This window comes from Phyllostomus hastatus, unplaced genomic scaffold (genome assembly GCF_019186645.2).
Source record: "Phyllostomus hastatus isolate PE091 unplaced genomic scaffold, TTU_PhHast_1.1 phas_contig_86, whole genome shotgun sequence".
In the NCBI taxonomy this organism is placed as follows: Eukaryota; Metazoa; Chordata; class Mammalia; order Chiroptera; family Phyllostomidae; genus Phyllostomus; species Phyllostomus hastatus.
The window spans coordinates 34,700,532-34,719,710 of NW_025333977.1; the positions used below are offsets into that span (position 1 = coordinate 34,700,532).

A 19,179-nucleotide genomic window follows, 5' to 3' on the forward strand; every position below is an offset into this window, starting at 1 on the left:
CACCAATCCAAAAGAACCTATGCACCCCAATGTTCATAGCAGCACAATTTACAACAGCCAAGTGCTGGAAGCAACATAGGTGCCCATCAGTAAATGAGTGGATCAAAAAACTATTTGAGTTTTCTGGGCTGAGGGCTGAGGGCTGAGGAATCAGCTTAATCCCAGCTCCATCCCCCAATTCTGAGTCCCTGCCCCAATGGTATAGTCTCTCTAACTACTTTTCTGGGATGGGTGGGCATCAACTGGCTTGACTTCTACCTTCACTATGGTTCTCTTACACATGAACCAATTTTTTTTTGGCTACACTTTAAGGGCATGGAAAACTGGAAATATATGGGGTGTCCCCAACTTCTTCTCAAGCATAATAATAATAACAAAAACAATAATAATAATAAATAGCATAATTTATTCAGCACTTGCATCCATGCCAAGAATTGTATTGGTTACATTATGTTTTCTCATTTAATTATCATACCATCTTGCTAAGCAGTATTAACCCCCATTTTATATATGAGGAAACTAAGACTCAGAGAAGTTTCATAGCTTACCCAGCATTACACAGTAGAAGAATAACAATGCAGAGTTGAAACTGAGATCTGACTTCAAAGAAACAGCCTCTTAATCATTCTGTTCTACCTGAACTCCGTTCCTTTTTGGTGTTAACTGTCTGAACAGGGGTGTCCAACCTGCAGCCCATGGGCTGCATGGAGCCCAGGGTGGCTATGAATATGGCCCAATACAAAATTGTAAATTTACTTAAAATATTATGAGATTCTTTTGTTTTTGTTAGTGTTTATGTATTTAATGTGTGGCCCAAGACAATCCTTCTTCTTCCAGTGTGGCCTAGAGATGTCAAAAGGTTGGAAACCCCTGAGACCTCTCCCTTAAATAATACAGCTGCTTTCTACTAAAGACTTCTAGTGCTATAATCCAAAGAGGGGACTCATGGTGGTAATTTCTGGCTGAGATAGACAGGCAGACGTAGGAAAATTACTTTACTTCTAACCCTACTGCCCACACTAATGAGGCAGTGCTTATGGTAAAAAACACACTGTGGATCTGGTATCGACTAGAAATATCCAGATTTGTGCAGATTGCAGTTTCACCCACTCACCAGAACATTTCAACATTCTGCCCCCAGGACCCATTAATCATTTACAGCATGCTGACAGACATTTTAACCAGGGGTCAAGGTGAATCTCCCTGGTTACACAATAAAAATGGACAAAAACCATTTAGTTAATTAATAGTGTGTGTATGTGTGTTTAAAAGTTTGAACGAAATTCTCTGCTGTGGTATACCATAACAAGGAATGGTTTTCAGATTTTAACACAATGAAGGCATTCACAGTAGCTCTGCTTTCCATCCTTTTGATCACCCTGCAGTATTCCTGTGCTGTGAGTCCCATAGACTGCAATGCTACTGAGTCCCTGGCTGAGAAAGCTCTAGACCTGATCAATAAAGAACGTCGGAATGGCTACCTTTTCCAGTTGCTGAGGGTCACTGATGCCCACTTGGACAAAATGGTAAGAAATTGCTGATGAAAGAGCTTAGTTAGAAAACTATGCACCAGGGGCAAATGTGTCTCTAGTCTGTAAGCCTATTGCTTTGCACAATGGAATGGCTTTGGTTAGGGTTTTCTATTTAGTTTCTGCTGCTGGCTCTAAACTGTTTTATTTTTTTTTAATTAACATTTGTTATTAGTATGTCCTTAACTGTGAATCAGTCTATGAATACTTATGATGAGTCCAATCAAATGCTAAGTACTGTAAGAGAAAAATTAGAATGAACTGTGGTGCTTGTCCTTATGGGAATAATCATCAGCTCACACACACATATAGACAAACTGTGTAGGGTAGGATATATTTAAGTGACCAGGTGAGTGGTATAGATGCTGGACAATTTAATGAAATGTGATCTATTATAATTGAATGAGAGAAAGGTTTATTTGGGTCCCGTCAAATAAGCAGGATTTGAATAGGAAGATGGCCTGGGGAATTACAGGATCTACCTCTCTGTGGGTAAGAAATCAGGAAGGAGAGTATTAGGGAGTAGTTAAATATAAGCAGGGTATTCTAGAAGCTCTATGTGAGATTTGGCACCGGTAGCAGGGAGAAAAAAAGAATGTAGTCTTATCTTGATGCAAAGCAAGCTTGCTGTCTTCACTTAGGTCAGCAGTTTTCAACCAGTGTGCTGCAAGATGCACACTGGTGTGTCACAAGAATTTTTAAAACATGCAATACCTGACTATTTAGTCAGGGGCACTGACCTCTTTTTTCTTAGATTATCGAATTTAAAAAAATGACAACAGCCAACATAACAATATTCACCTGGTATGATTCATTCACCTGGTATGAATGAATCAAAATTATACCATTTTTTGTTGGATCAGCAAGAAAAAAATTTTTTGGTGTGCTGCAGAATTTTAGTAATTAGTTTATGTGTACCATGAGATGCAAAAGGCTGAAAATCACTGACTTAACAAAATACCTGAACAGACACTACTCCAAGGAGGACATACAGAGGGCCAGAGACATATGAAAGAAAGTTCAGCATCACTAGCCATCAGAAAGATGCAAATTAAAATCATAATTAGATATCACTTCACACCGGTCAGAATGACCATCATAAACAAATCAACAACTTGTTAGCGCAGGCAAAGTTGTGGAGAAAAGGGAACCCTAGTACATTGTTGATGAGAATGCAGACTGGTATAGCTACTGAGGAAAATAGTATGGAATTTCCTCAAAACAACTAAAAATGGAACTGCCTTTTGACCCAGCATTCCATTGCTGGAATTATACCCTAAGAATCCCGAAAATCAATTCAAAAGAATCTATGAACCCAATGTTCATAGCAGCACAATTTACAATAGCCAAGTGCTGGAAGCAACGTAGGTGCCCATCAGTAAATGAGTGGATCAAAAAACTATGGTACATATACACAATGGAATACTACGCAGCAGAAAGAAAGAAGGGGCTCCTACCCTTTGCAACAGCATAGATGGAAATGGAAAGCATTATGCTAAGTGAAGTAAGCCCGGCAGTGAAGGACAAATACCATATGACCTCACCTGTAAGTGGAACCTAATCAACAAAACAAACAAGCAAAATATAACCAGAGACACTGAAATAAAGAACAAACTGACAGTAACCAGAGGGGAGAGGGGAGGGAGATAATGGGGGAAAGAAGGGAAAGGGTCATCAAGAACATGTGTAATGGACCCATGGACAAAGCCAAAGGTGGGTAGGATTGAGGGTGGGAGGTAGGGGTGGGTGGGGCAGGGGAAAGTGGTGGTGGGAAAATGGAGGCAACTATATTGAAACAACAATAAAAATGATTAAAAACAAGAAATAAAATCACTGACTTAGATCATATGCTTATTTGGAGTAGATTTTAGGGCTTGATAGAGATTATGGAGGGTGGCCTCCCTTGATAACCCCCTAAAATAAACTACCCTTTTGGAGAACCACTAAAATCAAGGAGGTCAGACAATAGAACACCACAGAGGACAAGCAGATAACTTTATTCATGAAAGTATTAGATGTGGAGGCACTACAGGTTACTGAGAATGAGTAACCTGTACAGAGTACAGGGATTTAGGACTCAGCCAGCAATTCAATGGCTACTAGTTCCATTCCAGGCTCTCTGCCACATTGTAGGACACAGGATGAATTGGCCCAGTGCTATCTCTAAATGTAATATAAGTGGGGAGGAGCAGAATGTGCCTGGGGAGATGGATGCAGGTGACATGGACATGAACTATAAAGCTATTTTACATGTTCAGGGATGAGGAAATGAAGACCAGATCCAAGCAGTGAAATTTAGATAAATGAAAATGAAGAAAAGACATGAAACATTCCAAAAAAAGATATTCCACAGGGAGGGGTGGGAGGATCAGTGTTTCTCATTTCAATGTGTCTCTCTCTTTCAAATCAATAAAAAGCATATCCTCTGGTGATGATTTAAAAAAGAAATAAATCAAGAGATTGCTTCTACTGAAAACATATGAGGCACCCACATGCTACTCACCTGTTGCTCTCTTGGAATTTCTTAGGAATCCATAGCTGTCTATTACTTAGTCTTAGATGTGAAAGAAGTTGACTGCCCAGTCCAATCCAGGAAACACTGGGATGACTGTGAGCCAGCTATTTCTAGACGTCCATCTGATATAGTAAGTAACCATGGCACCATCTCTTCTTATCTTTCTTGACTTCTATCTATTCAGGGTAGTTATGTGCCTAGGCTAACACAGCAAAAGAGTAAGACCAGTTTCTGTCTTTTGACTCATGAAGATTATGTCAGCCTTAATTAATATTCTCTTGAGAGCCATACCTACAAACCCAGTTCAAAGTAAGTCATTGGGGCTTGTGGTCCCTTGGTATAGCATGACCAGCTGTGAGACCTTGTGCAAATCACCTAATGTTGCTAGACTTCCATCTTCTTAGCTGTAAAATAAGAGAAAGAGTTTAGAACAGATAAACTCTAAGATCCTTTATGGCCCTGACAGTCTATGGGTCTAGGAACCTATGAACTTGTAACTGTATCTGATGAAGGCTGGACCCATTAGCAGGAATGGCCAAAGGGATTAGTTGCAATTGCCTTGAGGAATGGGGTCTTGTTCTGCACACTGAATGTGGGTACTCAGGCCCCAGGATCTCTGCCACAAGAGGAGAACACAAAGATGAAAAAGCACAGATCTAAGATTTCAGTTCCAGAAAATAAGACATTTACGTACCTAGAAATTTTAGCATTGCTTCATCTTGAAAATGCTTAAGATATAGCCATGACCTGCTTAAAGTGTTTCTCCCTGGTCCTCTTAAGGGTTTTGGGTTCCTATAGCATCTAACTCACAGGAACAGATTAAGAAAATATGGGTTTTTGAAAGAGGATTTGTTGAGAGAAACTGCAAATAAATTTTAAGAAGATAATAGGGTATGTTGTATCACTTCTTTGTTTCTTCATATCCAACCTGAAGAAAGCAGTAAGCAATGACAAACTCCTCTTTCTTACAGGTGATTGGACAATGTAAAGTAATAGTTACAACATGTTTGAATGAATTTCAGGATCTTAGAGTGAATGACTTCAACTGTACCACAAGCTCTGGTATGGCAATCTATTAAAATGCTACTTAATTCTAGATTAATATAGAATTCAATCAGACAGTGGTATTTAACACATAAAACTATGAGGTACATATTAAAAATGATGCCTATGCTCATGGAATTGATTATTACTCTCTGAGAAGAAAAGCAAGAGGGGTTTCCTGTGTTATATTGGTGCACTTTTTAAAAAAGAAATTCTATATGTAAAAAGAAATCTACACAAGGCGGTGTAGCATCACTGTAGAGAACGTGGGCTCTAGGGTCAGATTTGCTTGAATTTAAATCTCAGCCTCTTCATTTACAAGTTGCAGGGTCTTGAGGGTAAGGTAATTACCCTCGTTAAGCATTCCTCATGGGTAAAGTAAAGCTAATAATAGCCTTAGCTTTTTGGACTTTTGTTAGAATTAAATCAGATGCTCTATGTAGTATACTTCCAAAGTACTTAGCACTCAGCATCTAAGTTATATATTAATACTACAGTTTACAAAGCAGTTATACACATGTCATCTCATTTAATCTCACAAGACTGAAGATTATGATACTTTCTATTTTAGAGTTAAAATAACTGAAGTTCAAAGAGGTTCAAAGACTTGGCCTCAGGCACACAGTAAAAATGTGGTGAATATAACCCTACCCCACCAGTGTTGAATACAAATTCTGTGCTCTTACTATTTACTTTTCCAAAAAGAATTAGCACAGAATTCTTTTAAAAATAGCAAATCTCAACATGATTCAGTATATAAAAATTCATCAACCAAGCAAATCCTTCAGGAGGTTGCCTTAAAGAAGATTGAGCTGTATCTTCTCCCTCTGGGCAAAACTTCATGTTAATGATGCTCTCCCTCCTTGGCAGAGATAGGAAGCATTCATTAAAACATCAACACTCTATGAATGATGGAAGTGGGGCATCACAAATAGGGTCATGACAGAAACTTGAGCATCGGGAGGATCTGGGTTTAAGTTTAGCTCTGCTGATGATTGGCTGATTTGCTAGAACAAGTTTCTTAGCATCTCCAAGCCTCAATTTCCCTATCTGTAAAATGGAAGCTTTTGTCATTCTTGCCACCACCATGTTTATATGCATTAAGTCTCAGAATTGACATTGCTGTTTCCAACCCAATAACCACAAAGCTGCCATCTTCTTTCTCCAGTCTTCTCTGTACTGGCCAACACTAAAGACAGCCCAGTACTCTTTGACTTCTTTGAGGATACTGAACTCTACAGAAAAGTAGCAGAGAAAGCCTTTGAGAAGTATAAAATGGAAAATAGTGACTTTGCCTCTTTCAGAGTGGACCAAGTGGAGAAAGTTGCAAGAGTGGTGAGTCTGCAGTAATGTTCAGTTAGAGTCTGAGGGCCCAGGCTCCAACATTGCAGGCACAAATTCAGTAGCACTGACCCTCTCCCGTGACCTCACACGGCCAGCTGATTGTATTATTATAATTTAAAAAATTTTTCAGTTACAGTTAACATTCAATATTGTATTACTTTCAGCTATATATAAATTCAAAAAGATATATGCATCCTTATATTCATTGCAACATTATTTTACAATAGCCAAGATATGGAAGCAACCTAAATGTGTACTGATAGACAATTAGAGAAAGATGTGATATATATATATATATATATATATATATATATATCCATCCATGATTATATATATAATGAAATATTACTCAGTTATAAAAAAGAATGATTTTTTTACCATTTTGACAATATGGATGGACCTAGAGGATACAATGCTAAGTTAAAGAAGTCAGAAAAAGAAAGACAAATACCAGCTGTTTTTAAAATTGAGAACCCCTGTTTCAGTATCAAGAGACAGGCAGCAGATACCACAGAACTTCCCTCCTACAATTTTTTATTTTTGGGAGTTGTGAGGAATGTGATATCTAACAGTGAGGGGGAAAACCCAAACAAAAAAAAAGAGCAAAAGACAGAAGAGCATATTAGGATTATTTGAATCATTAAAATCACCTGGTCCTAACCTCCTTGTATTATGATAGAAAACAGAGGCTCAGTGGTATGGCTGGAGCTAGGCAGTTCTTCCTCCCAGCCCGGGGACACAAGTGCCTCCCACACTCCCACACAGAATGGTCTTGTAGAGAAGCTAGTTGATGTTGTCTTGTATTTTGAAAATATAAAGTTAAATAGATTATGGTGCATACAAGCAGTGGAATGAATACAGTGTAATTACTGAAAAGAATGTTTTGGACCTATATGCACTGGAAAGAGTTTCAAGATACATTGCTAAGGGGGAAAGCAGGTTACAGAACAATACTCAGACTATGAGACCCTTTACATTAAATAATTAGATATATTTGTATATACACAACATATTTAGGAAAAGGCTAGAAGGAAAAACACATCAAATGAATGATAATGGGACCTCTGAGAAGAACAGGCTGAAGTGCAGGAAGAATGACTTTTCACACTATGCTTGATTATGTCTGTATAATCTGAATCTTTTCAATGAAATAGTACTTACCTTATCACTTATGTGATACATTTTAAAAAGGAAGAGACAATAAGAAAAATAGCACATATTGGTGATTTTGAATCTGCATAGTGCCTTTACAGTATATTAAATAGTAGGTATCTACTGCCTTTTTTTTTTTAATGTTCCTGAAACTCCTTTGATCCTATTTGTTCTAGAGAGGAGGGGAAAGAACCAATTACTATCTGGACTTCTCTGTAAGGAACTGCTCTTATCACCATTTTCCCAGGCACCATAATGTGAGTATATTAGATGTCTGTGAAATACTAGGTAATATTTAGAGGTTAATTATGTGCCAGATACCCTTGTAAGGGCTTTACACATATGTTAACCCATTACCCCCATGAATCAGATATTATTTATATCCCCAATTTACATATGGGGAAACTGAAACATGGAGAATTAAGTGAACCATGAGAATATAATTTTTTAAATATACATGATATATACCTAAAATAAACACTGAGGGTTTTTTTTTTAGTTCATTAGGATTAAAGACTTAGCTAAAACAAATAACTGGAATGCATTAAAAACCTACACTCAGGGAGGGGTGCTTTCATTTACTTTATCTCATTTACTCCTCACAGTGACCCCATTTGATAAATGGGGAGGTAATAGGATCAGAAAAGTAAGGGTCTTACCCAATGTTCACCACCAAGCTGATATCAGAATCCATTTCTATGCTCAGTCCAGTGTGATTTTTCCCTTTATAATTTATAAATTGATACTCATGTGCCTGCAGGAAGATGTTATGAGTGATACACAGCATTCATATAGCAATTTATAGTTTACAAAACACTTTCACATATATTATTGTCTTGTTAGAGCCCTGTGACCACCCCATTGAGGAAAAACAAGTGTCTGCTTCCATTTCACTGGGACAGAAGGGCCTAGAAGCTTAAATACTTACCCATGGACACTTAGCTAGAAAGTGTTAGGACATAGGATTTTAATGGTGGTCTTCTGATTTCAAGTCCAGGATTTTTATGGAGTACAACAATGTGTTTTCCAAGGCCAGAAGAGAGAAAATATTTATTAATTCTTTTTCTGGCTGTTCAATTTTTCAACCTGAAGTAGTTCTAGAATCCTGCTTAGTGGCCACCAGAAACGACACTACCTCCCGCACTCCCATCCCAACACACTCTTAACTGTCTTGGTGTGGATAATGTAAACTCAGTGCAGAAACGTGGAGGCTGGTGAAGAGGAGCTCAGTACTAAGTGCTTTATAGCATTATCTTATTTAATTAACCCCTCCCACAACCTGTGAGTAGATAGTATTGTACCCATTTACAAACAAAGACTGAGTTTCAGAAATTTTATGCAACTTACCTAAGCCTCACACAACTGGTAAATGATGAAACCAGGGTTAAAGTAGGTCTGTCTGATGCCAAAACTGTATTCGTAACCTCAATGCTTAACAGTCTCTTCTAAAAGAAACTTTTCTTCTTGTAACTGTGACAGCTGGGCTTACAATTCTCTGGATCAGAGGGGAGCCAGCCAGTTGTAACCTCTGAACTTAGGGTAGGGGCAGCAAATAGTCACTTTGACAAGGTCTGTGTAAAACTGTTTTTACATTGGCTTTCTCCTTTCCAACTCTTCTCTGAGGAACTGGTTAAAGTTGTATAAGTCTCTCCTTTACACTATTCATTTTCTCTAGGCATAAGCAATTCAGGTCTTCAGTGCAGGGGGGATGGCCTAAAGTCAAGGCATTAAGGACATAATATTCCCTACTACTACCCATGGGGAAGCTCAATGCTAATGACCAGTCGTAGAAGAGAAACACAACAACTTGTGCCCTAGCTGGTGTGGCTCAGTTGGTTGGGCATGATCCTGCAAACTGAAAGGTCACAGGTTTGATTTCTGGTCACAGCACATGACTGGGTTGTGGGTTTGGTCCTCAGATGGAGACAGCTGATCAATGTTTCTCTCTCACATCAATGTTTCTCTTCCTCTCTTTCTCCCTCCCTTCCTCTCTCTCTAGAATCAATAAAAGAAAAAAATATTTTAAAAAAGAACCACAGCAACTTGTTATGAAGAGCTTTGGAACCTGTACTTTCCCCAAAGTGTTGACTAGGAAATATTGTTAAATAACTGGTAGAGATACTTGATAATATTACCCTGATTTTTCTAGAGCTCTCCTTCCTTTCCAGAATGTCTGGAAGTTCACAACTCTAGCACACCTTCACATCACCTGCATACATGCATGCACGCGCGCGCACACACACACACACACACACACACACACTAACAGGCTTCTCTCTTATTTGTAGGTTTTTGGGTTCTGCAAATTAGATTTGTCCTATAATGTAGGAACCTCTGACATGGAAACTCCAGAGGATGTAGTCATAAATTGTGAAGTCTTCAAACTTAAGGTAGGTAGCCTAAGCAGACTTTGTCTTGAGCAGTGCCAGACTAAATGATATTTTCACACACACAGTGTATTTTGTTCTTATTTCTGTGTGTGTGTTGGTGCGTGAGGGTGTGTATGAGAGAGATGAGATGTGATGGGGGAAGGGTTTAAGAGAAATACAGAGAGAACAGCCCCTGGTGAAAGGAGTGCAATTGCTGGTATGACACAAGTATGAAGTTTTTTCCAAGAATTGGAAAGGGTAAGGTTTGGCATGAAAGTAAAATATGACTAATTTAATCAACATTTAATAAATTTGAAAATGATCCTTGCAGTTAGGACTCCAGCACTGAGACTTAGTAATCCTAGTTTTATTATTAGGCACAGAGGCTAATGGGAATGAATTAGTTTCAAGTTTATCTATAAAGATATACAAAATAAGATGCAAAACAATATTTTATGAGAATATCTGTGTGTAGAAACCTTTGTTCTGCACTCAAATATTCTTCATAGTATTTTTTATATCAGAAAAAAACCTGAAAATAATTCAAACATTCATGTGCCAAACCTAAGAGCTGGGGTGGGGAGGGCGGGGGAGAGCAGGTTAGTCACCATGAACATGGCTGCATAGATTTTTTTTTAAAAAGTTAAAACTTAAGGAGAGTGAAAAGGCAAAGTATTCATCCTTTTAGGGGTAAGAAATGCTTATACCATAGGACCTCAGAACTCCATTGAGAGACTAAATTATAAGGTACTAGTTTTCTAAATATTGGCCTACAGATGAGTACCCTACTATAAAATAAATTTGGCACTTTATGTTGAAGTGAGAAAAACAAAGATAATAAGAAAAGTTTTTTTTGTGTTTTAACATATTTTTTTTTATTTTTATATTTTTTTAAAGTGTTTTTTTTTAAGATTTTATTTATTTATTTTTAGAGAGGGAAGGGAGGGAGATAGAGAGAGAGAGAGGGAGGGACATCAATGTGCGGTTGCTGGGGGTTATGGCCTGCAACCCAGGAATGTACCCTGGCTGGGAATCGAACCTGGGACACTTTGGTTCCCAGCCCACGCTCAATCCACTGAGCTACGCCAGCCAGGTGTTTTAACATATTTTATTTAAAGAACCAACCTTTACTTTGTGATTATTTTTCTGTTGTCATCAATATTATTCCTACTATGAAATGATGGTGGTAGATGACAGTTTTTGTTTGTGTTTGAAATGCCAACTTCAGCTAGATAAAAATTTGAGAACCCTTTTTTGTTTTTTTACTTTTAAAATTTCTTTGTAGAATCCAAGATGGTGGTAGTCATTGGCCTAAATCAAATTAAACTTCTAATTTCTCCTTTATATGGTGATATTCACTTTTCTGTGTCCTTTTCCAGGAACATAGAAACATCAGTGATGTACCGCCCCATCTGGGGCCTCCCTTCCTCCACATTGGCAAGCATCCATTTAAGAACAATGGGTCCAGAGATTACCGACATCCCCACAAGATACATAAACTTGGACACCCATCTCCTCTAGAAGACACAAATCACTCAGACAGACCACCACTTCCACCAGGACCTCCTCCACCATTTCCTCCTTTAAGATGTCATCACTTCCATTCTGGCACCAATAGAACCCACATACACCCTCGTAATCATAGTTCCAGTGAGCACCATCCCCATGGGCACCATCCTCATGGGCATCATCCTCATGGGCATCATCCTCATGGGCATCATCCTCATGGACACCGTCCTCATGAACATGATCCTCACAGACACCGTCCCCATGGACATCGTCCTCATGGGCACCATCCCCATGGACCCCCTCCCCATGGCCATGACTTTTATGACCACGGACCCTGTGACCCACCACCTCATAGCCAAGGTCCCCAAGATCACCATCACAGGAACCATGGCCCACCGCCTAGGCATTCAGAAGAAAGAGGTCCAGGTAGAGGACACCATCCCTTCCAATGGAGACGAATTGGATATGTTAACCGACTCCCTCCATTAAATAATGGTGAAGTTCTTCCTCTCCCTGAAGCCAATTTTCCTATCTTCTCATTGCCCAACCACGACCATCCTCTAAAGCCAAAAATTCAGCCCTTCCCTCAATCAGCCTCTGAATCATGTCCAGGGATGTTTAAGAGGGAGTTTTCACAAGTCTCAAAGTTTTTTGCATATACATTACCAAAAGAAAAGCTGAGTTCCTGGAAAAATGAGTAATGTTCTGAAGTAGAACAATAAATAAAATATAACCAGTAATAAATGCAAAATTAGAAGTTATTTTACCTTTCATATTCAGGATAGAACAAAATGTGGGTGGGGGAGGTGATGGCGTGAGAAGAGCAAGACAAATGGAGAGGAGAAGGAAAAGCTTGGAGTGACAAATCAGAAGTTAATTCTCTCAGTGGCTACTACAATACTCAAGACAAATCTCTGATCCTCAGACTTTTCTATTTCCTGGACTGGACTCCTGAAATGCTAGCATCATTCCTCTATTAATTAATACTTATGCTGTAGCTGGGCATACCAAGAAACTATACATTGTCAAATAAATGATTATTCTTATTAAAGTGATCCAAATTCTCTCCTACTTTTTTTTTATTTCTAGTCTTCTAAATTTTGTTTTGGAAAAATAAGTTCTAATTTTAATTATAAAGCAAACAAAGCTCAGGCTATAATGTACAAAGAACTTTATAGACATGAATCATGATCATAAATTTAGGTGTACCAGACATATCTCTTTCTTTTCAGAACACATTAATTTCTACTTCAGGTTGCCATCCTGCTGGGCTAACAGAAAACTTAACCTTCTGAAGTTCCTCCCCCATGCTGCTCCCCGCACAAAGTTATGTCACATTCGAGACTCTCACCTAGTCCAGGGTGGTGGGCACAAGAAAGAGATCTGATTCTTCATCGCTGGGCCATCAGGTCCCCCTGCTGAGGGATGCTTCCTACCCTGTTCACATCACTCTTTGGGTGTAGTTTATCTGCTGCCTCTGCATCAAACTGGGGTTATAGGAGTCTTGGTAAGACTACTGATGAACATGGCTGCCAAGAGATACCGTGTGACTGTTTGCTCCTCGAGATCTTGCTGTCTTTCAGCCTACATTTCCAAAAAGCAGGGCAGAGGTGTCCTCTGCTCCCAGGCCCCCAGACTCTGTTCTTCTCATACCTCCTCCCCAGGCTAGGGGCTTTCTAGTCTCAGAAAGTTTTCTCTATTCACTTTTGATCCCAGGACACTCTTTTTCCACACTTAAATTCTCTTTCTTTTCTCTTTTTCCCAAATCAGGCTCAAGCATTTAGACATAAGTTAATGAGACTTTAAAATTAGGGGTGTCTGAACTTTTGGCATCTCTGGGCCTCACTAGAAAAAGTAGAGTTGTCTTAGGCCACATGTTCAATACACAAACACTAAAGGAAAAAAATCTCATAATGTTTTAAGGAAATTTACAATTTTGTGTTGGTCTGCATTCATAGCCATCCTGGGCCACATATGGCCCATGGGCTGCGGTTGGACACCCCTGCTTCTGTCTGACTTACTGAAGCAGTTTCAGGGTGTGTGGTGATTACAGAAGGTAGATTCTAATGGGGGAAGGGAAAGAAAGTACAAAAAACAAAACAAAACAACTATGTTTCAGGCTGGTAAGAAGGAGGGGCCCACAAAGATGAAGAAGCGGAGTGGGAGAAGGAGGAGATGACTGATGTGCTCCTTCCAGAGGAGCTGAAGAGGAGCAGAAGGCTAATCAAGTAAAGGACTCAGAAACAGGACATAGAGGAATGAGGTCAACAGACACAAACTTCAGTTTTAAGACAAGTGAGGTCTAGGAATGTAATTTACAGCATGGTGACTATAGTGAACACTGCTCTGTAATATACACACAAGAGGTTAAGAGAGTAAATCCTAAGAGTTCTCATCACAGGAAGTTTTTCCTTTTATTGTATCTATATGAGGCAATTAATGTTAATTAAACCCATTGTGGTAAATCACGGCATCATGCTGCACACCTTAAACTTATACAGTGATGTATGTCAATTATTTCTTAGTAAAATTGGAAAGAAAGCAGAGCATGGCAGTGTATTCAGTAGTGTAACAAACAGGAAAGAATGTGACTGTGGAGAAGGCCCCGCTGGGTACTAAGCCCACACTGACAATTAGTGGACTCTAAGGTCCTAAGAAAGTCATTAAATCTACTCGGGCCTCATCTTCCCCCTCTAAAACACGATGATGGTGGCAGCCCATTTCCCTTCCCTCCCTAGACTTCATTTCCTGGAGCCACATGATGATACCAAACAACTGAATAACCAATATGACACCAGCGCCAACCAGCAGAGCAGTTACAACCACCAGTCAGAAGAGCTGCCAGCCATAAACAGCCTGGGTGGCAGCAGTTGAATGTGGGCTCTGCAGAATCGACCTTCCTTCACCAGGTGTGAACACAGGGTGGGCTGCTTGGGTAGAAAGCACAGATGGGTGAAATCCAGGAAGAACCACCACACAAAGAGTACATAGTTTAATAACTCACAGAAGCATGTGACTAGTGCTCTTCAATTTACAAAGTACTTTCACAAATATTGCTTGAGTTACTAAAAATATTACCTGGAAAACCTAAGATTGAATGTTGTCAATTTGTTTCAATTAAATGCATTTACAATGTGCAAACAGCGTTGCTGCAAGTGAGTAATGGGATAAGAAACAATCCCTACTCTAGGTATCTTACATTGTGCTAGAGGATTAGACAAGATACCATTGATTGCTGCATTGTCTAGATTTTTTCTACATGATAACTAAAAAGTATATGAATGTTTAATGTCTGTTATGGTCAGTAAATTGTGGGACTGGAATTAGACCCAGGTCAGCCTCCAAATTCAAGTGCTGTCCTGTTTATTTTGCTGCCTGAATTCCTGCCATTCTTTGTTTCTGAGTCTCCACTTGAAATACCCACAGTGACCAGCCTGGTGCCCCTTCCCAGACCCTCTGGGACTGAGCACAGCAGTCATCTCCTCACTCCCTCACTCTCAGTTTCTCCATCCTTGTGAGTTCCTCTTTCTTCCCGGACTAAGAACGTACCCAAGTCTCCTTCACCCTTAGTTTTATTTTCTAAACCCACACCTCCCCCAAACACACACTAAAATCTACCTTCTGCCATCACCACACACCTGAATCTGCCTCAGTAACTCAGATATCTTGAACCATCCCACCCTAATATTAGACATAATTTTTAAGAACTAATTACCAGGCCCTGCACATATGGTATCTCATTTACTCCTCAAACAAACCTTGTTAAGGTATTAGAATTTTTCATGTTTCCCAAATAAGGAAACTGAGGCTCAGAAAGGCTCTATGACCATGATGTGCTCAGAATAACACAGCCATCAAGCAGCAGAGCTGCATTGCAATCAAGGTGGGACTCACTGCCAAGTTCATGTATCTGCCACTTGGCTACAAGGCCATCATTCAGCCCCATTGACCCCTCTTTTCAGGGCTCTCAGGACACAAAACTAGAGACCCTAACAATAACAACAAAGCCTTCAAACATCTTTTGTGGGGGGTGGGGGAAGGGTAAGAAATGAGGGCAAACATCTACCAAGGGCTTGCCCCAGAACTCCTCTCCCTGAATTGTCTGACTTCATCAGAAAGGTTACTTAGCCTTGGTGAATGAAAGACTCCCTGAAGTCCACCAAACCAGACATGAGAAAGAAGGACAGGGTGAGTGGGCTTCACTCATCCCATCTCTCCTTATGCTTCTCCTCTGTCCCCCCTATTCTGGGGAATTTTCCTTTCTACAACTAATACAATTGAGTGGAGAAGGGCTGACTTGGCCAGAGGCAGACAGGATACCTGTTTTTTATTTTTGACTGCTCCACTGTCCCAGGGAGGAAATTACTGTACTCATTATGTGTGTGGCTCCCTGGGTATGCAAAGACATTTTATTGAAAGGTGTCTGCGCACGGTGGCATTGTTGTCACATAGAGTGACCTTCATAAATGGCTTTGGGAAAGTCATTTGGAAAAGGGAATAACATGAGGTTGGTGTTGTTTTCTCCTGTATTAGTTCCTGCTCTGATTTCCTATCAAAGTTGTGCAATTGCATGGAAATTTGCTCTGTGCTCCCATGTGATTCCCAAATGCAAACAAGCATTTGTTGTCACTGACCCCAGTGTTGTAATGTACCAGCCTGAGATCTGTTTGGATAACCTAGCAGAGCTGTTTGTCCTTTGCTAATAGGGCAAATTGTGGGTGGCAGCAGGGATCCAAGCAGGCCCCTGAGGTGCTAGGAAGAGAAAGCACAGACACAGGAAACAAGAGGCTGAAGAGAGTCACCATCAGCATCCAAAGCAGCTCCCAATTGTTGGTGAAACTACCAGAGGGAGACTGTTAAATCATGAAGTTCATTGCCATCCTTCTCCTTTTCTCTAGACTGCTACCAAGTTTAACCAAGGAGGACAACTGGCAAGCAATTGACTGCAATGATGAAGATGTATTTAAGGCTGTGGACTCAGCTCTGAAGGAATATAACAGTAGAAGCAAAAGTGGCAACCAGTTTGTGCTATACCGCATAACTGAAGTCAACAAGACGGTGAGTGAGCTGTGTTCAGCCTTGAGGTCATTTTGGATTTGTGTGGTCACTTGGAACCTGAGACACACACACACACATGTGCACACACACAAATCACCAAAGAAGTGGTGATCAAAGGTAGGACCTCACAGCATTTACAAAAGACCAGTCCCACCTCTGGGCTGGGGTGGAGGGCAGGGTACAACTGGTCCTCATCCACCAAGATTTGCTTCCTGGGTGATCAGAGGAGGGGTGTCCTAGGGTGAAATGAAAGAAAGGTAGATGGAGTCACTTGAAAGGGACTACGCAGAGCTGGAGAATCCTTGAACTCAGACCTAGCAAGATTTCCTGGGTGACCAGACTCAGACTAAAATACAAAGACCTCCAGACCTCTAATGAGGAGGGGGTGACTAAGGGGTTGCATCTAACAAATACTATATAAACATCCTTATGCATAAAAATTTAAAAAGTCAAAATCCCAGAAGCAGAAAACAGAATGGTGGTTGCCAGGGGCTGGGGGGGGATGGAGTGGGGAGGCATTGGTCACAGGGACAGACTTTCAGTCATAGGATGATGACTGCTCCTGGGGGTCTGCCATACAGCTTGCTGGGTAGAGCTGATAATACTGTGTTGTGTACCTGAAATTTGCCAAAAAGCTGTACCTTGAGCGTTCTCAGCACACACAGGAAACAGGTAATTATGTGAGGTGATGATGTGTTAATTAACTTAGTGTGGTACTGATTTCACAATGTATATGTATGTCAAATCTTCTCATTTTGCATCTTAAATATATACAGTTTATTTGTGAATTATACCACAATAAAGCTAGGGTAATGAGGGGCAGTGAAGTACATCTAAGAGGAGTCACAAGCGAGATTCTCATGGTTCTGCTGCATTTGACAAAATATCTGCCAAAATGTTCCTATTGCTGAACACATAAAGGGTAATAGTAATATTCTATTTGGTTTTGAATATTATTTTAATTGCTGGTTGATACACTCAGGTTGAAGATAAATCCTGACAGGGTATGTGATTCCAAGAAATACAAACTTTCAGACCTGGAAGGGTGGCGTCTGTGGGTAGTGTGGGCAAAGAAAGACTCATCTGGGTGTGGGAGATGGGGGGAATCTGGGCAGCTGTCCCTTCAGCCTTCTCCCAGGGACTCCATGGCCCAGTATATCCCTGTGTGGCTCTGGTCTGTTCTGGGTCACCTTCCCTCCACTGGAGCACAGCTCTGTACAACCCAGTCCTGCAAGCTCCACTCCAGCTCTAGTACCTGCTCCAGCTCCAATTTCAGGACCAGCTTCACACAGTCCCAGATGAGGCAGCAAGGTCCTTTAGGTCTATCATGAAAGATTTGCATTCAGATGAAAATTAGGAGAGATTGGACAAGGTAGAGGATAACGATTGTGTATCTATAATGGAGAGAGATGTAAATAGAGGAGACAACCCAATTCCAAGAGTTAGCTAAAGTGATGGCAGCAACAGTAAAAGCTGTTTTGCTTCTTCCCTCTATGTCATGAACCTCTGCCACCCTCGTTAAAAACCAACAAGAACCAGATTCTTGAACTGAAAAGTCCAGTAAAGCAAAGCAAATCAGATAAGCAAGTAAAGAATGGTGAACGGGACAAAGCATGCCTAGGTGAGCTGGTAGAGCTTCCCAGAAGGTGAATGACACTGGAGAAAGAAACATTGTACAGCAGTCATGAACCTCATAGAGAAAACTGGGCACTTTCATATCACTAATGCATTTGATTTTGACCTTTGTTGCTGGACAAATCAGCAGTCCATAAACTACAGAGTTACCTGGAAACATCTAGAGCATCCTGAGGGTACGTCGCCTGGATGCATCAAAAACTATTGTGGTTTTATGCTGTTGTGTGTGATTTTTTTTCTTTATATGAAAACACTCAGAATGGTGTAACTAAAGGGGAAAACATAAAAATTAAGCAAACTTCAGCTTTATTTTTCCTTAAAGCCAATCATCATGTCTTGATAGAGGAAAGATTAAGCCCTGGCAGGCTTGGCTCAGTTGGTTCAGCGTTGTCCTGCAGGGAGAAAGATCAACAGTTGGATTTCTGGTCATTGCACATTCCTGGGTTGTGGGCTCAGTCCCCAGTTGGGGAGCTTGTGAGAAACAACCAATCAATGTTTCACGTACACATCAATGTTTCTCTCCCTCTCTTTCTCCCTACCTTCCTCTATCTCTAAAAAAAATAAAATCTTTTTTAAAAAACAGAAAGATTAAGCAAACCAGTCTCCGTAGACCACTCTTCTCTCAGTAGACCACTCTTCTCTTAGAACTTCTGGCCAACATGGAAGCATAGGTAGACACACTGTGCCTCCTCACACTTCCCAGGAAATCCCTGGGAAGAGTTAAGCTGGATAGCCTTGAAGACAAACAAATCAAATCCAACACAAGAAAACTTAAAGAATGTGCCTGGTATCACATATCTGTCTGTGGTGGTTAATCTTACAGGATGGATACATTTCAACACACTGCCTTATTATATACTTCATCTACTTATTATCACATACAGATATCCCAAGGTCATTGGGGGAGAGACACAGCAAGAATATAAGTATTTGTTCCTGTGGGAGCTCTCTTGCAGCACCTCTGCCATCTCATGCCCAGTGGTCTTACTCATATACTGCGTGACTCTCCACTACCTTTTTCCAA

General features: G+C 40.3%; 2 protein-coding genes across 2 annotated transcripts in view; both read left to right on the forward strand.

The window, feature by feature from the left end:
* The first annotated feature begins 1,249 nt into the window (after positions 1-1,249).
* On the forward strand, positions 1,250-12,517 carry HRG (histidine rich glycoprotein). Its single transcript, XM_045851163.1, has 7 exons — positions 1,250-1,526; positions 4,058-4,174; positions 5,016-5,106; positions 6,257-6,423; positions 7,761-7,841; positions 9,873-9,974; positions 11,333-12,517. Exons 1-7 carry the CDS (start codon positions 1,335-1,337, stop codon positions 12,161-12,163), a joined length of 1,581 nt encoding a protein of 526 aa, XP_045707119.1. The 5' UTR covers positions 1,250-1,334; the 3' UTR covers positions 12,164-12,517.
* A 3,624-nt stretch (positions 12,518-16,141) lies between these two features.
* The window catches only part of LOC123827047 (kininogen-2-like), a 41,138-nt gene continuing 38,100 nt past the window's right edge, over positions 16,142-19,179 (forward strand). The window contains exon 1 of the mRNA XM_045851330.1: positions 16,142-16,520. Coding sequence (XP_045707286.1) covers positions 16,326-16,520 — 195 coding nt within the window. The 5' untranslated portion in view covers positions 16,142-16,325. The remainder of the gene's footprint in view (positions 16,521-19,179) is intronic.